A 17,728-nucleotide genomic window follows, 5' to 3' on the forward strand; every position below is an offset into this window, starting at 1 on the left:
CAGGTTTTACTGCAACTACAAGTAACAGTGGCTCTACAGACTCAAAACTGTGTTTCCAAGATACCCTGTCTTACTGCTCGGCTGCTTTTTTAAAATGGCCTTATCTTAACTTTCCTTTCTTGAAAATAGTCTTTTTATGATCCCATTTCGCTGGTCTTGGCTTGGTTTTCTTTGCAGTGACTACTATGGGGCTTTGTTTTGGATTTGTGCTGAAAACTGTCGATAATTCAATGATTTAAGCACTGAGTGTGTTTAAACAGAGTCAAGGCCTTTTCTGCTCCACCCCACTCTGCCAGCAAGGAAGGTGAAGGTGCACACGGAGTTGGGAGGGGACACAGCCAGGACAGCTGACCCCAACTGACCAAGGGTTATTCTGTGCCATATGGAATTATACTCAGTTACTGTGGGGAAGCTACTATGTTTCATATCCTATTATATTCAAATTTTCAACATAGCATCCCATTGAAATCATCCAAGACAAACTTAGAACTTCTGATTTTGCAAACTCAGATCTTGCAAGTTCTATCACATTTTAAAAGTTTTTTTAACAAAGCTATGTTAGGATGTATAAAGAGCAATTCACCAGTAAAATGCTCTTCTTTCTAGTATGTATAAGCACACTACGTATACTATACATATAATTATTATTATTATTTAAGTAATAAAAATACAAAAGTCAAGAAAAAAGGTAGCATCCAGGTTTGTTTGGAAAAAATCTATCCTCTTTCATCAGGAAACAGCCACTATTGATATAGAGAACATGAGCTTCAGAGAAATGGCATTTATGGTTCCACAATCTCTTTTTTTCCCAAGAAAACAATAATGCCTGTTTAATAAGAATTCATGTCTGAAATTATTCATGCTTGGTCTCTTTCTTTTATCTCCACCTATTCTTTTAACTAACTCCTCACATTTTTATATTCTTTTCAAATTCACCTGTTGACAGCACTGGTATTTACTAGATTTTTAAGTTTTTGGTAAGTGCAGGCATCCCTCATGTATTCAAGACAAGCCATGTTTTTTATATCAAAACATTGGCTGTTATTCACAGTAACTATAATATGCTCAACATAAGCCAAAATACATAAAACAAGAGAGTTCTCTTTGAAATTTTTCTTTATTACTACCTCTATGAAACTATTGTGTCTTTGTATGCTTGTCACTTTATAAATCAATTCACCTTCCCAAAACCAGAAGCTGTAGGCAAGGATTTGAGATATGCTTTCCCCAGCATAATACTTACTGCTGCTGAACTAGATGGTCATGAAGGAAAAAAAAAAAAAAGTAAAGATGTGCACAAAAACTCAACATAAACTCTTTATGTAGGCTAAATAGTTACTGTGGGGAAACTGCAGGTTTACTCCTTTTTAAATACTCCTTTTTTTGCTAGCAGTATCCAGTTTATCTTTCTGCTATTCTGTGTCTGTCCCACAAGTATTCATTCTCCATGCTTACAGAGACAGCACTGCTGTAGAGCTTCTTGCTGGAGACCAGCAACCTCCTGTGCAATGATCTGCTCACTGCCTCAGCTTTGCTGTCTGGAAAATGGGTTGTAAGGCTGTGCTGGAAGCTGTTAAAGCATTTTTCCTCAAACACTGTCCATCATACAGGCTAAGTGCATTTTGCATATTTATCTCCCCCTCTCACTCTCTGCAGAGCCTTTCATGTAGTTCTGAAGCCTCTTCCCAGCATTTCTACATTTGCTGCTAGTCTACTTGCAAGTCCACTTACTCCAACTGCATTTTCCTAAATTGTCAGGCTGTAACAAGTCACTTCTGCAGGCAGACAGAGCCCAGATATCAAATCTCCACAAATGTCACAAAAACTGTCCCTTTTTAAATTAATATGATACCATAAGTGAAAGTAAAAGTTTCAGACTTGCATCTCACTACTGGCTAACAAATCTAGACCAGTTCAAGCTACTGCTAATAATGAACTCTGAAGAATTATGATGTGTGATCTCTGGAATTTCTCAACTCACCTTAGTCTTTACTGCTCAAATATTTAAATTTAATTTGCCTGTGTTAATGATCCATAGAGCTGTCAAAGAAAAGTCAAGTTTCATCACATGTTACTAGAGTACAGTCAGCTTTTCATCTTCACAGAAGTAGTATCTTTCACATAAAATAAACAGAGCCACTGATAGTTATTGTATCAACAGGGTCCCTCTGGAGAACCATCACTGCACATAATGATGCTTCAGGCTTGCCAGGAGGTTTAACAAGTATCTACAGAGAGCAAGGGCACAGATCACAACTCTGGCATGTTGCATAAGTAGGCAGACAGTGTTGTGAAGGCCTGAAAAAAATCAGAAGATCAATCATAATAGATATAAAATTACAGCAATGGGGATCTTCAACTAAGCAGCTGGCCTTTGGGCTGACTGCCTTCCAAAGAGCTAAAGGAAGTATTCCAAAGACATGTGTGATATCAAGATGATCGGCACACCAAATTTGTATACTATCAACTGCTGTGTGGTCCTACAACAAGAATTTGTATGCATACATTTAAAATTAAAATTTAGCATACTTTTAAAATAGTAACTTAATTCTGCACATGACAGGAAGACTTAAAAAAAAAAATCAACAAGTAACAGTAGGCAGAGAATGCATATAAGAAACTGGTTAAACCTGTAAGAGTTGAAAACTATATTTTGGTTTTCAGCCACTGAGCAGCTGTATTGTTCCCAGTGCTGTGTAAGTAACAGCACACACTGTAAGCCTATGACTTTATCACACTGACCTGCAATAGCAAGCTGGATCAAAAAAATCAATGCCAACACAAGTAACAATAAGTAAGTCTGTCCCCAGTCTACCCTTCCTTGCCTTCAAGTCCAATCCCAAGACGTAAAAACCTCTCAATCTAAGCAGTTAGTCAGGCAAATCAAAAGTTTTAACTCGTAAGGTACAAAAATGCTTTGGTATCTCAAATGAAAAAGGGTTTAGATTTTTTTTTTCCACTTTTAAATTATCTGCAAGAAGCAGCATCTAAAAAAACCCCAACAAATAAATCAATAAACAAACAAAGTCCAGTTCTGATTCTTACATATTCACAGGAGATCCCTTCAAGTTTCTATCATACACCTTTGCCTGGTGCTCTAAAACTTTGTATTCCTCTAACACAGTAACAAACAAATATCACAAACAGAAAAGGATCCAGTTTGAGACATTTTTCTTATTACCAGCAAGTGATAATTTTGATTCATTTTCAAAATTAATAGCCCAGTTGTTAATCAAAACTTCCCAAGTATAAATAATTAATGATTTTTTATTAAAAATCTACTTAGAGAAAGGTAATGCTATAGCTTGGAAAGCAACTCAATAATCTGTTGACACAAAATTCTTTGAAATCCAGCCATAAAACTCACACCCTAAAGTTTATTACAGGATGTTTTTAAGCTTACGCCCTAATAAAGACAGGTTTATGCCCACAAATGTAGCGGCCACTATGTATTCAATGGTTTGCAACACACTGATTAAGTTAGTAAGCCACAGGCATGTCTTCAGGGATCATTGACCTTTTTTTCTTCTATAATGAACTTGACATACTAGGCTATCCAAAAAAAAAAAAAAAAAAAAGCCAACATGTTTTGAAAAGGACACAGACTCAAATTAGACAAGATTTTCAAAAAAGTTCAAAGCCCATGGAAGTAGCTGTAAGAGTTGAGAGTCTGCAAGATGTTCAATGCCTTATACTATAGCCTCTTAATAGTCCAGCCTTTATCCTCAATGTCTCACTAACAGCAAACAAACTTCCAGAGAACTTCCAAGATGACTGTATTTTCTTACTATATGTAATATTTGAAAAAATGTAAATTGAAGAAAAAAAAAAAAAAAGCAGCTTCAGTAGCTTTGCTGGTTCCACACACTTGTAATGCTTTAAAAACTACTTCCAGTTGTGGAGACCAGCCAATTTTGACTTAAAAAGTTATCACATTAGCGGATAGTCCATAATGCAAGCTTCTATTCAGAGCTGTGGAGTTTTCCCAGGATAGTTTTATACATGGAAGGGTACACAAAACACCAGAAACAGTACCATGAGAATGGGTCAGGCACAAGAACAAGGTGGTCAGGAAGAAGACTCTACCCTTTGGAATGCAGCAAACCCACACAGCCTATTTTCTTGCTGTCAAGAGATGCTAGGAATGAGGTAGTTTCCCTTTCCAGTGTAAAATAAATCGGTAGCCACCACTACACTATGGCAAAGCTTTGAGTTTTAGAGTGGGTAGAAAGGCACTTGCATTAAACCTGAGGTGTAACAGTCTAAGTTCTGCATCCAAAAATCAACAGCAGCAGCATCTTGGAGAGGGAAGAAAGAAGAACATGCTAGATAAGGGAATATCTTTTATTATAACAATTCACACAGCTGGAAAAACCAACACCATCAACTTAAATAACACAAGGAATCTCCCAGATCCAAAATGGAATAAGATTTTTAGCCATAGTTGTGTCTGTCTGTCCAAGGGTGTTTGTTGGGGCAGTGGGAGCTACAGCAAGAGATGATTGGTACAGTGTAGACACACACATCTCTACCCCCCCAAGATAACTTTGATGGAGGCTTTAAGAGCTTCTGTGCTGGAACATCTTCAGTCCTCACACAGTGTTAAAAGTACACAATATCTGGTAGAGTTTGAGCTTAAAAGGTAAGCACCTATACTTAAGGGGAGAGGCAAATTAAAGCATGCCAACTTAAGTTAGCTTGAAGACCTATTTCAAATTTCTGTCTTTGTATAGTCCCAGAAAGATTATATTAAGAATAACTGAAAAATTCACACTGCAGTCAGTGGGAAGGTATTTTCTTATGTAGGGAATCAGTATTCCTTTGAGAAGCAGCTCCAGGTAAAAAAAAGAAAAAGGTAACCATCTTGCCAAGAAAAACAGAAGTTACTTCCTTTTTCAAAGAGCTGGCATATAATTGCTACTCAGAAAAGGTCTGAGGAATATGAGTCAAGAACACACCCAAGATGCATAAGAAAACTCGGCACTAAGTAGCAAGAAAACACTTGCAAGACTTCAGCTTGTATGATGTCATTCCCAATACACAAGGTTTGGGAAGCCAAAGGCACCCACACATTCCTAGCATTGTTCTGAGTATGCAGCCAAGAAGCCAATCACCCTTTACAAACTACAGCCTGGGTTTGTAACTCCTGCCAAGATGCTGCAAAATATTCTCCAAACAAAAGTGTGCTGCATCAGGCTTAGTCTACTTGACAATTTTACTGTTCCTCTGCTTGATGTGCATGTCCCTCTATACTTCAGTCTGCAAAAGACTCAGACATTTGACAACATCTGGGGGAAAAAAAAAGAAAACAAAACAAGTCCACAGTTTATTTCATATACCAATTTCACCTACCAATTGAAGCACTGGACTTACTCAAACTGGACACAAGAATGACCATGCAGGGACCAGTGCCATGGCAAAATCTTGTTTATACCACTCAGGAAAGGTACTCATTGATCCTGCTTTAAATTCATAATCTGTGATTGAAGCCTTACTATTTTTGCCCTTTCATCAGAAAAGCACATGCTGGAAACCTGCTTGGACACAAGGGTTTCAAGTGGCTGATCCAACACACCTTGCACAATCACTCAACCTGAAACTAGAAGTACAGTCCTGATAAGAGAAGGAAATTGTCAGGGATGAAGAAGCAGGGCAGCCCAATCTAGCAGTAGCACACAGCTATGCAAAACCAACTCTAAAATTAAACCTCCTCCCAACAAGAACAAATTATCTGTAGACCAGGTGTAGGACTCATTTGCTGACCTTTGGATAAAAGCCTTCATTATGCATATTTTGTCTCAAGAGAGTAAGATAAGGCTACTGACTAAAAAAAAAAAAAAAAAAAAAATATATATATATATATATATATATATATATATATATAAATCCAATGCCCAAGCAACCATCACACCAAAGATCCATCTGTAGCACCTACATCCTGCCAGGAGGTTGCTTCATGTGAATGATGTTTCCAGCAAAGAGATGAACTCCTCCCATAGGAAGCCAAGCAGGGTGCAAGACAAACCATCAGCACTGCACAGAGAGACCCCATACCAAGTGTTTGCACTTGTCTGCACTTGGGCATACTGCCAGCAGAAGAGAGAAATCAATTTATAAAGAAAGCAACGACCTGAGCCAAACACCACATCATCTAATTTGATGTTTTGTAACTACAATTGTTTGTAAAAAAGGATTGCTGTTCATGAAGGATGAATATTTTGGGGATTAAATAAACTGTCCTGGACACAGGACATTTCAGCATTTTCTTGTTTTCTTCTAGAAAATGGCATATACTCAGAAGAGAAGGTTTATGTAACTAGATATTAAAGTGGACTAATGAGTTAAGAAGAAATATTTTTTTTCAGATCACTTAGAACTAATCTGATCTTCCTTCCCTCCAAAGCAACTGCATAAGAAGATTAACTTCTTACTTACCAAGTTTCACACTACTCTTAACTGGAACTTTTACAGCTTAAAGTTTTGTAGAAAGCAACGTACAAGTAACAAAAAACTAAAAAAAACCCAACAAATCCCAAACAAAAACACACATCAAATGCATTTACCAAAAAAACTTTAAGAAGTCCTGCTCATTTCACTAGGAAATATTTTCCCCAAGGATACAAAGATCAAGCAAAGCTTTCAAGCAGAAGTTGGTGTCTCTTAACAGCTACCCAGCACCCAGAGAAAAAAATTCTCAGGACCTGTCCCTTCAACTATTTTTTCTGTTTTAAGATAGAACTATAGGGACAACTTGCAACAAATATACAGTGCTTCTGATAATTCTAAGCTCAAAATATTTTAAATCACTAAAATGCTTTTAAGATTTCCTAATTGAGAAAATCACAGGAATAGAGGGACAGGGAGCGACGTGATATAGGGTACAAAACTTATACATTTACTTAGATTTTATACTAATATCAATTGTTAGGTAAGGGAAAGAAACACAGAAATGAGTTTGCAGATACAGGAAAAGCTGCCAGTGCAAATGAGAATAAGACTGACCTTTCATAAACTGCTCAAATTACAAGCTCAAATAATAAGATCCTGATATGCTTTCAAGTAGGAGTAAAGAAAAAAGTTCTCATCAACAACGGTAGATCAGTAATACTGACATTGATATGCTGAGTTTGCTCTCAGGGCTTTTTAGAAGAGATTTGGACCCTATTTAGGTTCTTTGGGACAAGTCTGATTTTTGGCCTTTTTTTTTCAGCGTTCCAAAAAAAGAAAAAGGCTGTTTACATTAAACCCGTAACACAGCTAACACAGCCATTTTACTTGCTTTTCCTACAATTAAGACGGTTTCTTTACAATTAAAAATATTTATCTTTTCCTTCAATACTGGAAGTTTGTCCTTTCTGCCTGCACTCCCTTACACACATCTGAAACCACAGCAACCCCCCCAAAGCAACAAGATATAAAAGATATACAAGAAGACAAAACGTGATCCAGAACACATCTGCACTTAAAAAAAAAAAAAAGTAAAAAAAAAAAAAAACCCAAAAAAAACAACCACTTCAGAGGATGTGGTAGCTTCATAGGCTGCACAGCTATGAATCAGAATTTATATGGACAGAGTGAGTCCAGCTCTCCATCATGTGGTTTTCTGTTTTCTCATCAACAATAAGCAGTGCAGTGTAACCAGCAGAGAGCTGCAGCAGGAATTGGCGCAGGGCTCACACGGGACCAGCCTGCTGTTTCCCTGGCTCCTGCAGCAGGAGACACCTGGGGATCCCTGATCCCCCAGAGAAGGTGGTGTCCTGCTCTGTGACCCATGCCGACCTACTGCTCTCACAGAGATTTCCTATGTGGAAATGTTAGGCTTGCAAAAGATTTTGAAAGTTTTTGACAAGACAGATACAGCGAAGCCAGGCAAAAGGAAGTGGGACATTACCTAAAAATAAGAGAGTGAATTCAGGATACATTCAAGCATGTGTGATAAGCCTTTGTTGTACGTTCAGAACAAAACAAAGATTACAGTCAGCAAACAGGAGCGCGTAAATTGAATTTAACGCTTTAAAGAAACAACACAGAGTCTGTAATTCAAGGGCTGACAGTACACTGACTATAGCGTTCAGGAAAAAAAAAAGGAAAAAATATCACAACAAACTACAACAAACGACAGTGAAGCACAGCTCCACGCCACAAGCGCAACTGAGAACAAACTAATAAAGACGCTATTTTTCATGCAATTTATGCAAGGCAAGCAGCATTCCTGTTTTTCCAGGTCATTTCTACACCCTTTTAAGCCTCAGCTCAGGGGACCCATCAGCCACCTGACGTCCACACTGACAACAGCGAGGGCAGCACAGCGCCCGGGCTCTGCTCCCGGCGCCGCGGCCTCTCCGGAGGCCCCGCCGCCCGCAGCTCCGCCGGGCCCTCCGAGGGGCCGGGGCCGAGCGGGGGCGGCCGGGGCCGGTGGGGCAATGCCGCTCACCTCTCCTTGGAGTACAGCTCCCGCTCCAGCCGCCGCCTGCGGATGAAAGCCATGGAGCCGAGCCGCCGGTGCCGCCGCCACAGCAGGCCGGGCCGGGCCAGGCCGCGCCTCAGGGAGGCGGGGAGAGCGGGCCGGCCGCGGCCGCAGCCGGGCTGGGGAGCCCGGCCCGCCCCGTTCGTGCCGCCGGAGAGGCGGGGGGAGGCGGCACAGGGAGAAGGCCGGGGGAACGGAGACAGTCGGCGCCGAGGGCTCTGCGCCCTCGCCCGGGCTGCGGAGTCTCTGCGGGCCTTCGGGGCCTCCGCGGCGCGCACGGAGGGAAGCGCACGCTGTATTACATTGTGAAACAATTTCCTTACGTGGACTAAAATAAAAATTTTGAATGTAGTGCCACTGCAGTGAGATCATTGTGCCCGTAATGCGTGTGACAGAAGCTGTCCAGGCAGGAGGTGTGTTCAAAGCCTGGAATCACAGAACGTGCGGAGCTGGAAGGGATCCAGCTCCCTGCGCTGCACTGGGCATTCCCAGGAGTCACAGCCTGTGCTGAGAGCATTGTCCGAACGCCTCTGGAGCTCTGTCAGGCTTGGGGCTGTGACCGCTCCCTTGGGGAGCCTGTTCCAGTGCCCAGCCACCCCCCGGCTAAACAACCTTTTCCTCATACTCAGCCTGAGAAACCTCCCCTGACTCAGCTTCATGCCGTTTGTTCAAGTCCCATCACTGCCTAGGAAGACCTCTATGGAAAGAGGAGTGTGAAAAACGCCAATCACTTTTTTTTTTTAATTTTAAAATTTTAATAGTAATAAAATGGTTATAAAAATAGTAATACAATTAGAGTAATAATAATTTGGACAATTTCAATTAGGACAATATGAGACAATAGAAACAAAGAGTTACGGACGTCCGGGTACCCATTTTCTGGGCAGCACAATCCGAAAAAGACACACATTAACAAAGGATTGACCCTTAAAAACAATAGCTTGTTACATATTCATACACCTCATCATACATGATGCATAAATTCCATTCAAATACAGGATTCTGTCTGGTCATGGTCAGCTTCTTCCTCTGAATCCTAACAGCGCCTTTGAGATGGGAAGAAGTTCGTTTCTTCTGATAAGAGGGCAATAAATTCTTTTTCTCTGAAAGATTTAGGTGTCCTGTGGCTGCTATCTCACTGCAAGTCCCTTTTTAAAAAAATGTATTGTACATAGCACAGTTTCTAATTTAACATTTCTTATAACCTAAAACTATATTTAACACACTACTTAAGAGAATTAATACAGCATTACTTTCTAACACAACACATATAATATTAATTTCAATATTTGTGAACAGTCAATCATAAAATAGGCATTTTCTACAGTTAAGTAAAATCTCTTAGTGTAAAACCCCTTCAATTGATAAAACTGCCACTGTATTTGAACAACTTATTATGCGTTTACAGACACGACCTCTTGTGCAGTAGAAAAATCTTGCTTTTTGCATAAGTTAGAAAAATGGATTCATGGAGAGGATACAATTTTTCATATAGGAATTAAAAGAATTACTGGCTTCTAGACTGCAGGAGATTGTCTGATGCACTTTCTGCACTCAGATGGATTCAGGTATATGTTGATTTGAGTGTTACTCAAATATTTTCAATTTTTGGGCATAAATATGACAACTGTTGTATTTACAGAAGGCAAGTTTACTTTGGCTAATTGTCTTTCAGGGTTCTCTTCAGGACTACTTCACATAATCTAAGGAGGCAACAGATCACAGTTTGAAAACCACTTTTATCATCTGCATTAAAAATTATTTCTCTTATAAATTTTTAAAAGCACCTGTTTGAAGAAAATCTGCAACATTTGTGTGTAGCCTGTACAAACTTCTAGCAGCATCTGTGGATATATATTTATGCAATAGCCAACCTGATTTTTCTTTGCTGCATTCTTTGTCATATTTCCAGTGGAAATCATGGAATCACAGAATCATGGAGGGGCTTGGGTTGAAAGGGACCTTAAAAATCATCTAGTTCCATCCCCCTGCCATGGACATGGACACCTTCTGCTAGACCAGATGGCTCAGGGCCCCATGCAGTCTGGCCTTGAATGCTTCCAGAGATGGGAAGCAGGGATCCACCACTTCTCTGGGAAACCTGTTCCAGTGCCTCACCACCCTCACAGTAAAGAATTCCTTCCTCACGTCTAACCTAAACTTTTTCTCTTTCAGTTTGACACCATTACGCCTTGTCCTTGTCACTACATACTCTTGTAAATAGTCTCTGTCTTTCTTGTAGGCTCCATTGAGGTACTGGAAGGACACGGTTAGGTCACCCTGAAGCCTTCTCTTTCCTTGGTCGAAGAATCCCAGTTGTCTCAGCCTTTCTTCAGAGCAGAGGTGCTCAATTCCCACCATAATCTTGGTGGTCTCCTCTGGACTAGCTCCAGAGGCTGATATCCTTCCTGTGTTGAGTACAGGAAGCTGAATGCAGTGCTTGAAGGTGAAAGGTATTTATGTGCCTCACATATGTTTTAATAAATATTTTTGTATAAATATAAACTTATTCTTATAACTGTTTATATGTGAGGATATGTATATCATCGTCTCATAGACTAAACACTTTTTTTCACTTTTCTTATAGACTACACTCAGAAATGATTTATTCTTCCAGCTTTATTCTGCCAAAAAAGTCACATTCCAGTATGACTTTTGCCTTTATCTTAGGATATAAGGCACCAACACCAACTACAGTGCAGTAATTATGCCCCATGTGTTACACATGAGAGGAACATTCATAAATACATCCCAGTGAGAACATGCTTGTCTTATTGTGACAGCAATTTCTGCTCAGAACTGATTCTAACATAATGCCATCTAGTTCTCCCCCTTTTCTCCTACATATATAAATAAGTGCTTCTCAGGTATATTTTGCTGTGAGGATTTAATCCTGATAAATTTAGACATTTATCCTTCTTAAGAAAATAGTTTTGAAATTTGATAGTCTTCTAGCTCTCACAGTGATGAGAATGAGGTTTTTTAATATATCTATATTCTGTTGCATCTTGCAAATCACAAATGAAAATACTAAATAGAACTGAAATGACAACAGATCCTTATGGGTTCTCATTGCAGGTCCTCTCCAAGTCTGATTTTTGTAAACAATATGCCAATTGCTTGGTGCTTTCATGAAAATTATGTTTCTTCTGCTTTTTGTTTTAATGAAGCTGTCATGGGACAGTATCTAAATGATACTAATCTCAAGACCTATGATAGTTACTGTTTCTCTTTTTCTACCAAATCAATGAAATGGATTTTAAAAAAGGGCATTAGAGTAATGTGAGAGCATCTGTTTCTGACAACGTTATGGTAACTTCTTAATTGTGAAACTTATTCTATATTTTTCCTTGACATGAAAATAAATCTGGATTGCTTTAGACCAGCTTTCCTTAGATAGATGAATTTTATCCTTTTCCTGTCTTTTACAAACCTATATAGTCTTTTAGTAATTCAGAGATTGTTTTTGATATATTATTAAGTAAATTTCTTTAGGCCCTATTAACTTGATTACATAAAATTTATATAGTTTTTAACTCATTCCTTCTTTAAGCTCTGTGGTAAGATAAATTTAACTAAGTATCTGGGCACTTCTAATGTATTTCCAGAATATTTTCTTTTTGCATTTATACTCCTTTTTACCTGTCACTCATTTTGTACTGTAGGCTTTGTAATTTTACTCTTTTATTCATATTCTTTTATTTTACTCTTCAGTTATGTCCCCTTATTGTGACTTCTTTCTTCAAATCTTTGAAGAGCTTTTAATGTGATGTTAATACAGTCTACTTAAGCTTCCTTTCCTTCCTTTTGTTCACATCAAGATAGCTTGCTATTGTATGTTTAATTAAAAATGAGTGTATTGTTCTCTGTAGAAAATCTAGGTTAACTTTAAATGACTGAGCTCAGGCCTAGACTGTACAGAAAAGAGGTTAATTAACTCATATAGAATGGCATGCTGTTATGATGAGCCTGCTTTTAGTACCTAGACTAGCTTGATTAAAGCTAGCTCAACTATTTCTACATAACAATGCAATCCATAGTTGACAGTGCTGACAAGCTTTTTCTTCCTCTTTTTCGCAGAGCAGGGAAATCTATTTTGGTCAAATGTGTCATGATCACTTTCACTCAGTTTACTTTCTGCCTTTAAAATCAAAGTGAGCTCCTCTCTACTTGTCATGCAGTTCCAGTTGGTAATGCCTCTTGCAACTTCCTCTGTACTGTGAGGCAAAAGTTCATCCCTAAAATACTACAAGAACTTGATGAACATTTTGTGTCCTGCCCATATTGTTCTTCAAACTGATATTCAAGTGATTGAAATCCATTGTTGTCTCATGGGCAAGCTTCTTGAATACCTTCATTAGTAGCTCAGAATACATCAGAAAAAAACACCAACTTCCTCATTTCGATTACAGCTGTAGTCTAGTATGAAAAATAGACCTGAATCATAATGTAATTTTGCTTCCTCCTTTTAATTTTTAGCAGGAATGGTATCTTTTGTCTTTTCCTGAATTCAATACACATTGAATCATCATCCCCTGATTTACTGTGCCCATTTTCCCTAGCATTCTTATATACAGCTATCACTCATGATATGCTGCCATATCTCTGGGGTAATACTAAACCTGTACTTTTTCCATAGTCTCACTGGATCCCTGGCATTTGACTTCAAAATTTCCAAGTTGTTTTTAATTGTTTTTTTCATTTTTGGTTTCTGGCAGATATTTCCCATGGAATTTAACCACTAAAGCTTTGTCTTTCAGGTATCTAAAAAGCTTCATTAAATATAATCCTCAAGTGTTTCTTGTCAATCCATTCCATTCTATTGGGCATTTTTAAACATGTTCAGAGTAGGTTTAACCTCAGCTGTTGAAGTCAGTGGTGAAGTTCCTGTTGGGAGTACAAAAGACTCCTGAGTGTAGTTCAAGGATTCATCCAATAATATATTTATTCTGAAAGATATGTCAGTAGCCAACCTATGACACATTAACCAAAGGCAAAACTAGTAATGAGTACTTAAGCTAATTGTTAGTAGAACTAGTCAGAAAAGAGAAACGCATTTTTTTCATGGGGAAAAAACATTTTTACCTCTCATTAAAATTACATTTAAACTCTTTAATATAAATTTGCACTTTTGTAAAGAAAACATTTTTTGAAAGATACGAATGAATAGTTTTGCTATCATGAGAAGTTTAGGACAGAATAACTTCTGCAAGAGAATCACTGGCCCTGGTTTTCTGTGACACACAATCTTTTCTCTGTGTGTGTACTCAGAGCCTAGAATAATAAATAAATCCCTATCTGGTACATCTTGCTTCTACCACAGTAACAATAATAAAATCAACAACAATTAGATGGGTCATGGCTTAATTGTTGCCCTGATCTGAGTGACATCCTGGAAGTACATGCAGAAATTCCACTAGATTAAAAACAATCATGTAAAGTTTACCCTCATGATAGAATTGCCAGCTCCATTCTGAACATATTTAAACTAGTTTGTAATCATCTTTCTTGTACTAAATTCTGCTAAGATTTTTTGAGTAAGTTGTAAATCAATTTATATGTGTACACCATGTGTGTTTGACTTAAAATCAATTTCAATTAAACCATTTTTTATCAATAAACAAATGTGTAATTCACCATTTTCCATGGAGAAAAAAATAATCCTTGAGGCAGATTTAAAGCATCAACATTTAAAGAGGTTCTGTAAGTCAAATTGTAAAGGCAAGGATGACAGAAACTTGTACAATTATTTTACATGTCAAGTTAAATTGAAGATTTTATGTAAAATAAATGTTTCTAGTGAAATCCTTCTAAACCACATCCATTCTGAAATACAGTACTTGATTATAAATTGGTTTGGTTTTAGTACTCCTTGAAGGATTTCATCTCCTTTAGGTCTCTGTACTCCTTTGCTAACATTACTAAGCTCGTTTTCATAGGTTAATCTCTCTAGAATGTGAGGGCTGGATTTTCAGCCACTGGTTTGGTACACATTGTGTATACAGATTCCTGCATTTCATTTTGGAAGCATCCTGAAGAGGACTCATAAAATAAGGCAGAGTGCATGGTAATCCAGAAATAATCTGGTACACTTTTATATATCTGCATTGCTAAGAAAGAAAATAATACTAATTTAGGCATGTAAATTTTAAAGATCAGAGACAAATTTGTAACAGAAAAGAATATATTTATTAAAACAAATTTGGAACACATGTGAACGATATGGAAAAAACAGCCGAATGTGTTCATCGAGTAAGATACTCCCACACCCCTTCAGTGTTCCAGCTACTTTATGGAGCTGATGACTTGGCTTCCCTCCAGCAGCCATACATACTTCAAGTCATTAGATGCATGAGTCACTCTGCTCTGCTGTAGAGCTGCTAAATGTGGTGCCACAAATGTTCAGTTGAAAAATGGATGAGCCCTTGAGTCATACTTCAGTATAGCTGGTGTTTTAAGGAAAGGCCTTTTAGTAAACTTGTTACATATAGTCCACAGGACAATGGAGCTGTAATTTATATCATAGTCATGAAAATAAACATGGACAGTGGTGGTGAGAGAAAACCTGAAAAGTCTTAGGGAAGGAGGAAGCATCTATTAAGGATAGATATTCTCTGCAAAAGAAGTATTCAAAAAACCTTACTGACTAAACAGCAGTTTCCATTTTATATGCCACTACAACATGTCACTTAAATGTAAATTTAAAAATTGACTTGTAATGTCATTGGGTTTCCCCTCACTTTGAATGGGCACAGTTCAGTTGTTGGCAGAACATTAGTTAGCTGATGAATACATTGTTTCATTCCTTTGCTCATGAGCAAGGGCATGTGACTAGATGTCGAAGAGTATATGTGTATAAAACTCAAAAGGATGTTTAAATCCCACTTGGTAAATAGTAAAACCACAAGTCTCACTTTTTTTTGGTCTACGGGTTCAGTGTTCTGGCGGAGAGTGTTTTTCTTGGGTATAAGGGAGGGAAAATAAAGCAGAAGAATTGAGATGCAGAACTAAACTGTTTAATTTGCTTATGTAGTTGGCCTTTAAAACTCTAAAAATGTTTCAGCTAAGAATATTTTAAATGCCTGTACTTTTTGCAGAGGTAATAGTCCCAGATGTGTCAGGACATTTATGTAGTAGCTACTTCAACTCTGTGTCCAACAGCATTCTTCCTGCAAAGAACTAAAGAATAATATTCATGCTTCCATTTTAAAACAGTAAAACAACTGCATAATTTAGTTTAATTTTCAGACATGCGTACAAATGAATTATTTTTTTGACATATATTCTTGTGTATTGGTTGACTTTATCCCACTTTCCCTAAACCTGAAAAGATAAAGAGCAAACCTAGGTTATCATAAATTCTGTCTAAAAGCTAAGACTTGTGATCAACTGGGGATATAAGATCAGCACAGCTAAGTCCTGCATAAACAAATTAGACTGTTTTTCATATATTGGAGAACATAGAACAAATATATAAAGGCCTTTCCTTCTTCTTTCCCATCTAGAAAACTTGGCATGCTTTGTATGATGTCTAATAGAGAAATCCTATGACTATATTTATGAATATAAGACTATTTTTTTTCCTAGAGTGGAAAATGCTTTCTCCTCTGTCACCAGTCAATAGAGTTATATATATTTTTATAGCAGCTGGATAAGTGACAAATGAATACAAACAACATTTCTTTTCAGAGCAGTTGTTTAGAACAGAACTTCAGGAAATAATTGCACTTAAAGCACTAAGGATGAATTTTTCTCATCTAAATTTAGCCAAAATGCAAGTTAAGCCTTTAGTCTAAGGTAGTCTCCCATGCTTCTACTGTGCGTCATGGGGAGAGATGAGTGATTCACTGTTCTTACCTTGGACATCACACCTAAGGGGAATGGATTGCTTCCTATAGGATCTCTGCTCACTCTGGGGAGAGTACAGATGACTGTCTTAGATTAGACCTTCAGTTTTAAGGTATTTCAGCTGAATGAAATGAGCCATGTCTGCATTATTTGTCAACAGCAACTCCAAATTTGCCCTGAAGATTAAACTTACCCATTGCCATATTCACATGCAGGAGCAACTTTAGCACATTTTCAGCATTTCAAAATGTCTGTGACCCTGTGGATCACATAGTAATCAGACATGCCTGGACAGGTTGGACACCAGGCAGCATTGTGGAGGGAAAGTTCCCTGGACATGAAGCACACTGCTCATATAGCTGTTTTGTAAGTTGTGCTTTTAATTGTGGTGGAAACACATCTGCTATCAGCTGACTGGTTCGAAGGAGAGAGGAAAAGCAGTCTTTTGCATTTTAAGAGGAGCAGAGGTGAAATTCTGGGGTTTTGTGTGTTCTGAAAAATTTCCAAAACCAAGCTCGAGCTTCTGTTCAGTACTCATAAGCATATGGTAGTTTTTACAGGATCACATTTAGAATTCCTACTTGGTATGATATGAAAGAGAAAAATTCAGTATTTGATATTGCTGCCTCATTATAATAGCTTGACTTCAATAGCCTTCTGTTCAAAGAATTGGAACAGAATAGGGTGTGAGAAACTACTTAGGACTGCATCACTCAGCAATATGCAGTAAATAAATTGAACAGCTCCTCATGCTATATGCCTTCTGATACTTACATTTTTTTGAAACTCCTAAAGCAAAAGACCATTAATGGATGAAGTTCAAATTATCTGATCTCTTCTTTTAAAAGGATATTGGAAAGATGGTTTAGACAATGAAGGAGTATTTGGCTTGTCACTTTTAGATGGTAAACATTAAAGAGCCCACCTACTGCAAAGACATACTTCAAGTACCCAAGAATCTTTAGAAATCTAAAGCAAAAGGCACCTACTCTTCCTCTGAGATTTTGAACCTGAAATGCATGCTTCAAAGGAAGCATGTGTGCTCAGCATCTATAATGGTCAGGCATTAAAGGATACAGCACTCTGGTTGACAACTTAAGCAATGAGCTTGGTGATTTGGGAAGACAGGAACAGAAGGAAAAAGACAGGAGTATGGTTTTTTATCACTGTGTGGATCACCATATCTATGTCCTACACATGGCTGCATTCTTTTAGCCAGTTGTACCTGTGTGTTGGATGGTTTTGACTGGTTATTTTCCTTCATCTGACTGTAAGGATTTGTTAACTCTTTATGCAAGAAAAAAGTTATTTCTTTGGGAGAAGGAGCATCTCTTGGTTGTATTTGTATAATATGTGACAGGATATTGGGGCCCATGACATTAAACCAATTATAGCAGTAGAGCTACATTAGTT

General features: G+C 38.0%; 1 protein-coding gene across 2 annotated transcripts in view; it reads right to left on the reverse strand.

The window, feature by feature from the left end:
* Positions 1 to 8,507, reverse strand: part of NSMAF (neutral sphingomyelinase activation associated factor) — a 38,701-nt gene extending 30,194 nt beyond the window's left edge. Inside the window, exon 1 of one of the 2 annotated variants that reach the window (XM_058820150.1) lies at positions 8,435 to 8,507. In XM_058820150.1, coding sequence (XP_058676133.1) covers positions 8,435 to 8,487 — 53 coding nt within the window. In that variant the 5' untranslated portion in view covers positions 8,488 to 8,507. The remainder of the gene's footprint in view (positions 1 to 8,434) is intronic. The other variant, XM_058820159.1, reaches the window with a different exon arrangement.
* Positions 8,508 to 17,728: the final 9,221 nt, after the last annotated feature.

This window comes from Ammospiza caudacuta, chromosome 1 (assembly GCF_027887145.1).
Source record: "Ammospiza caudacuta isolate bAmmCau1 chromosome 1, bAmmCau1.pri, whole genome shotgun sequence".
In the NCBI taxonomy this organism is placed as follows: Eukaryota; Metazoa; Chordata; class Aves; order Passeriformes; family Passerellidae; genus Ammospiza; species Ammospiza caudacuta.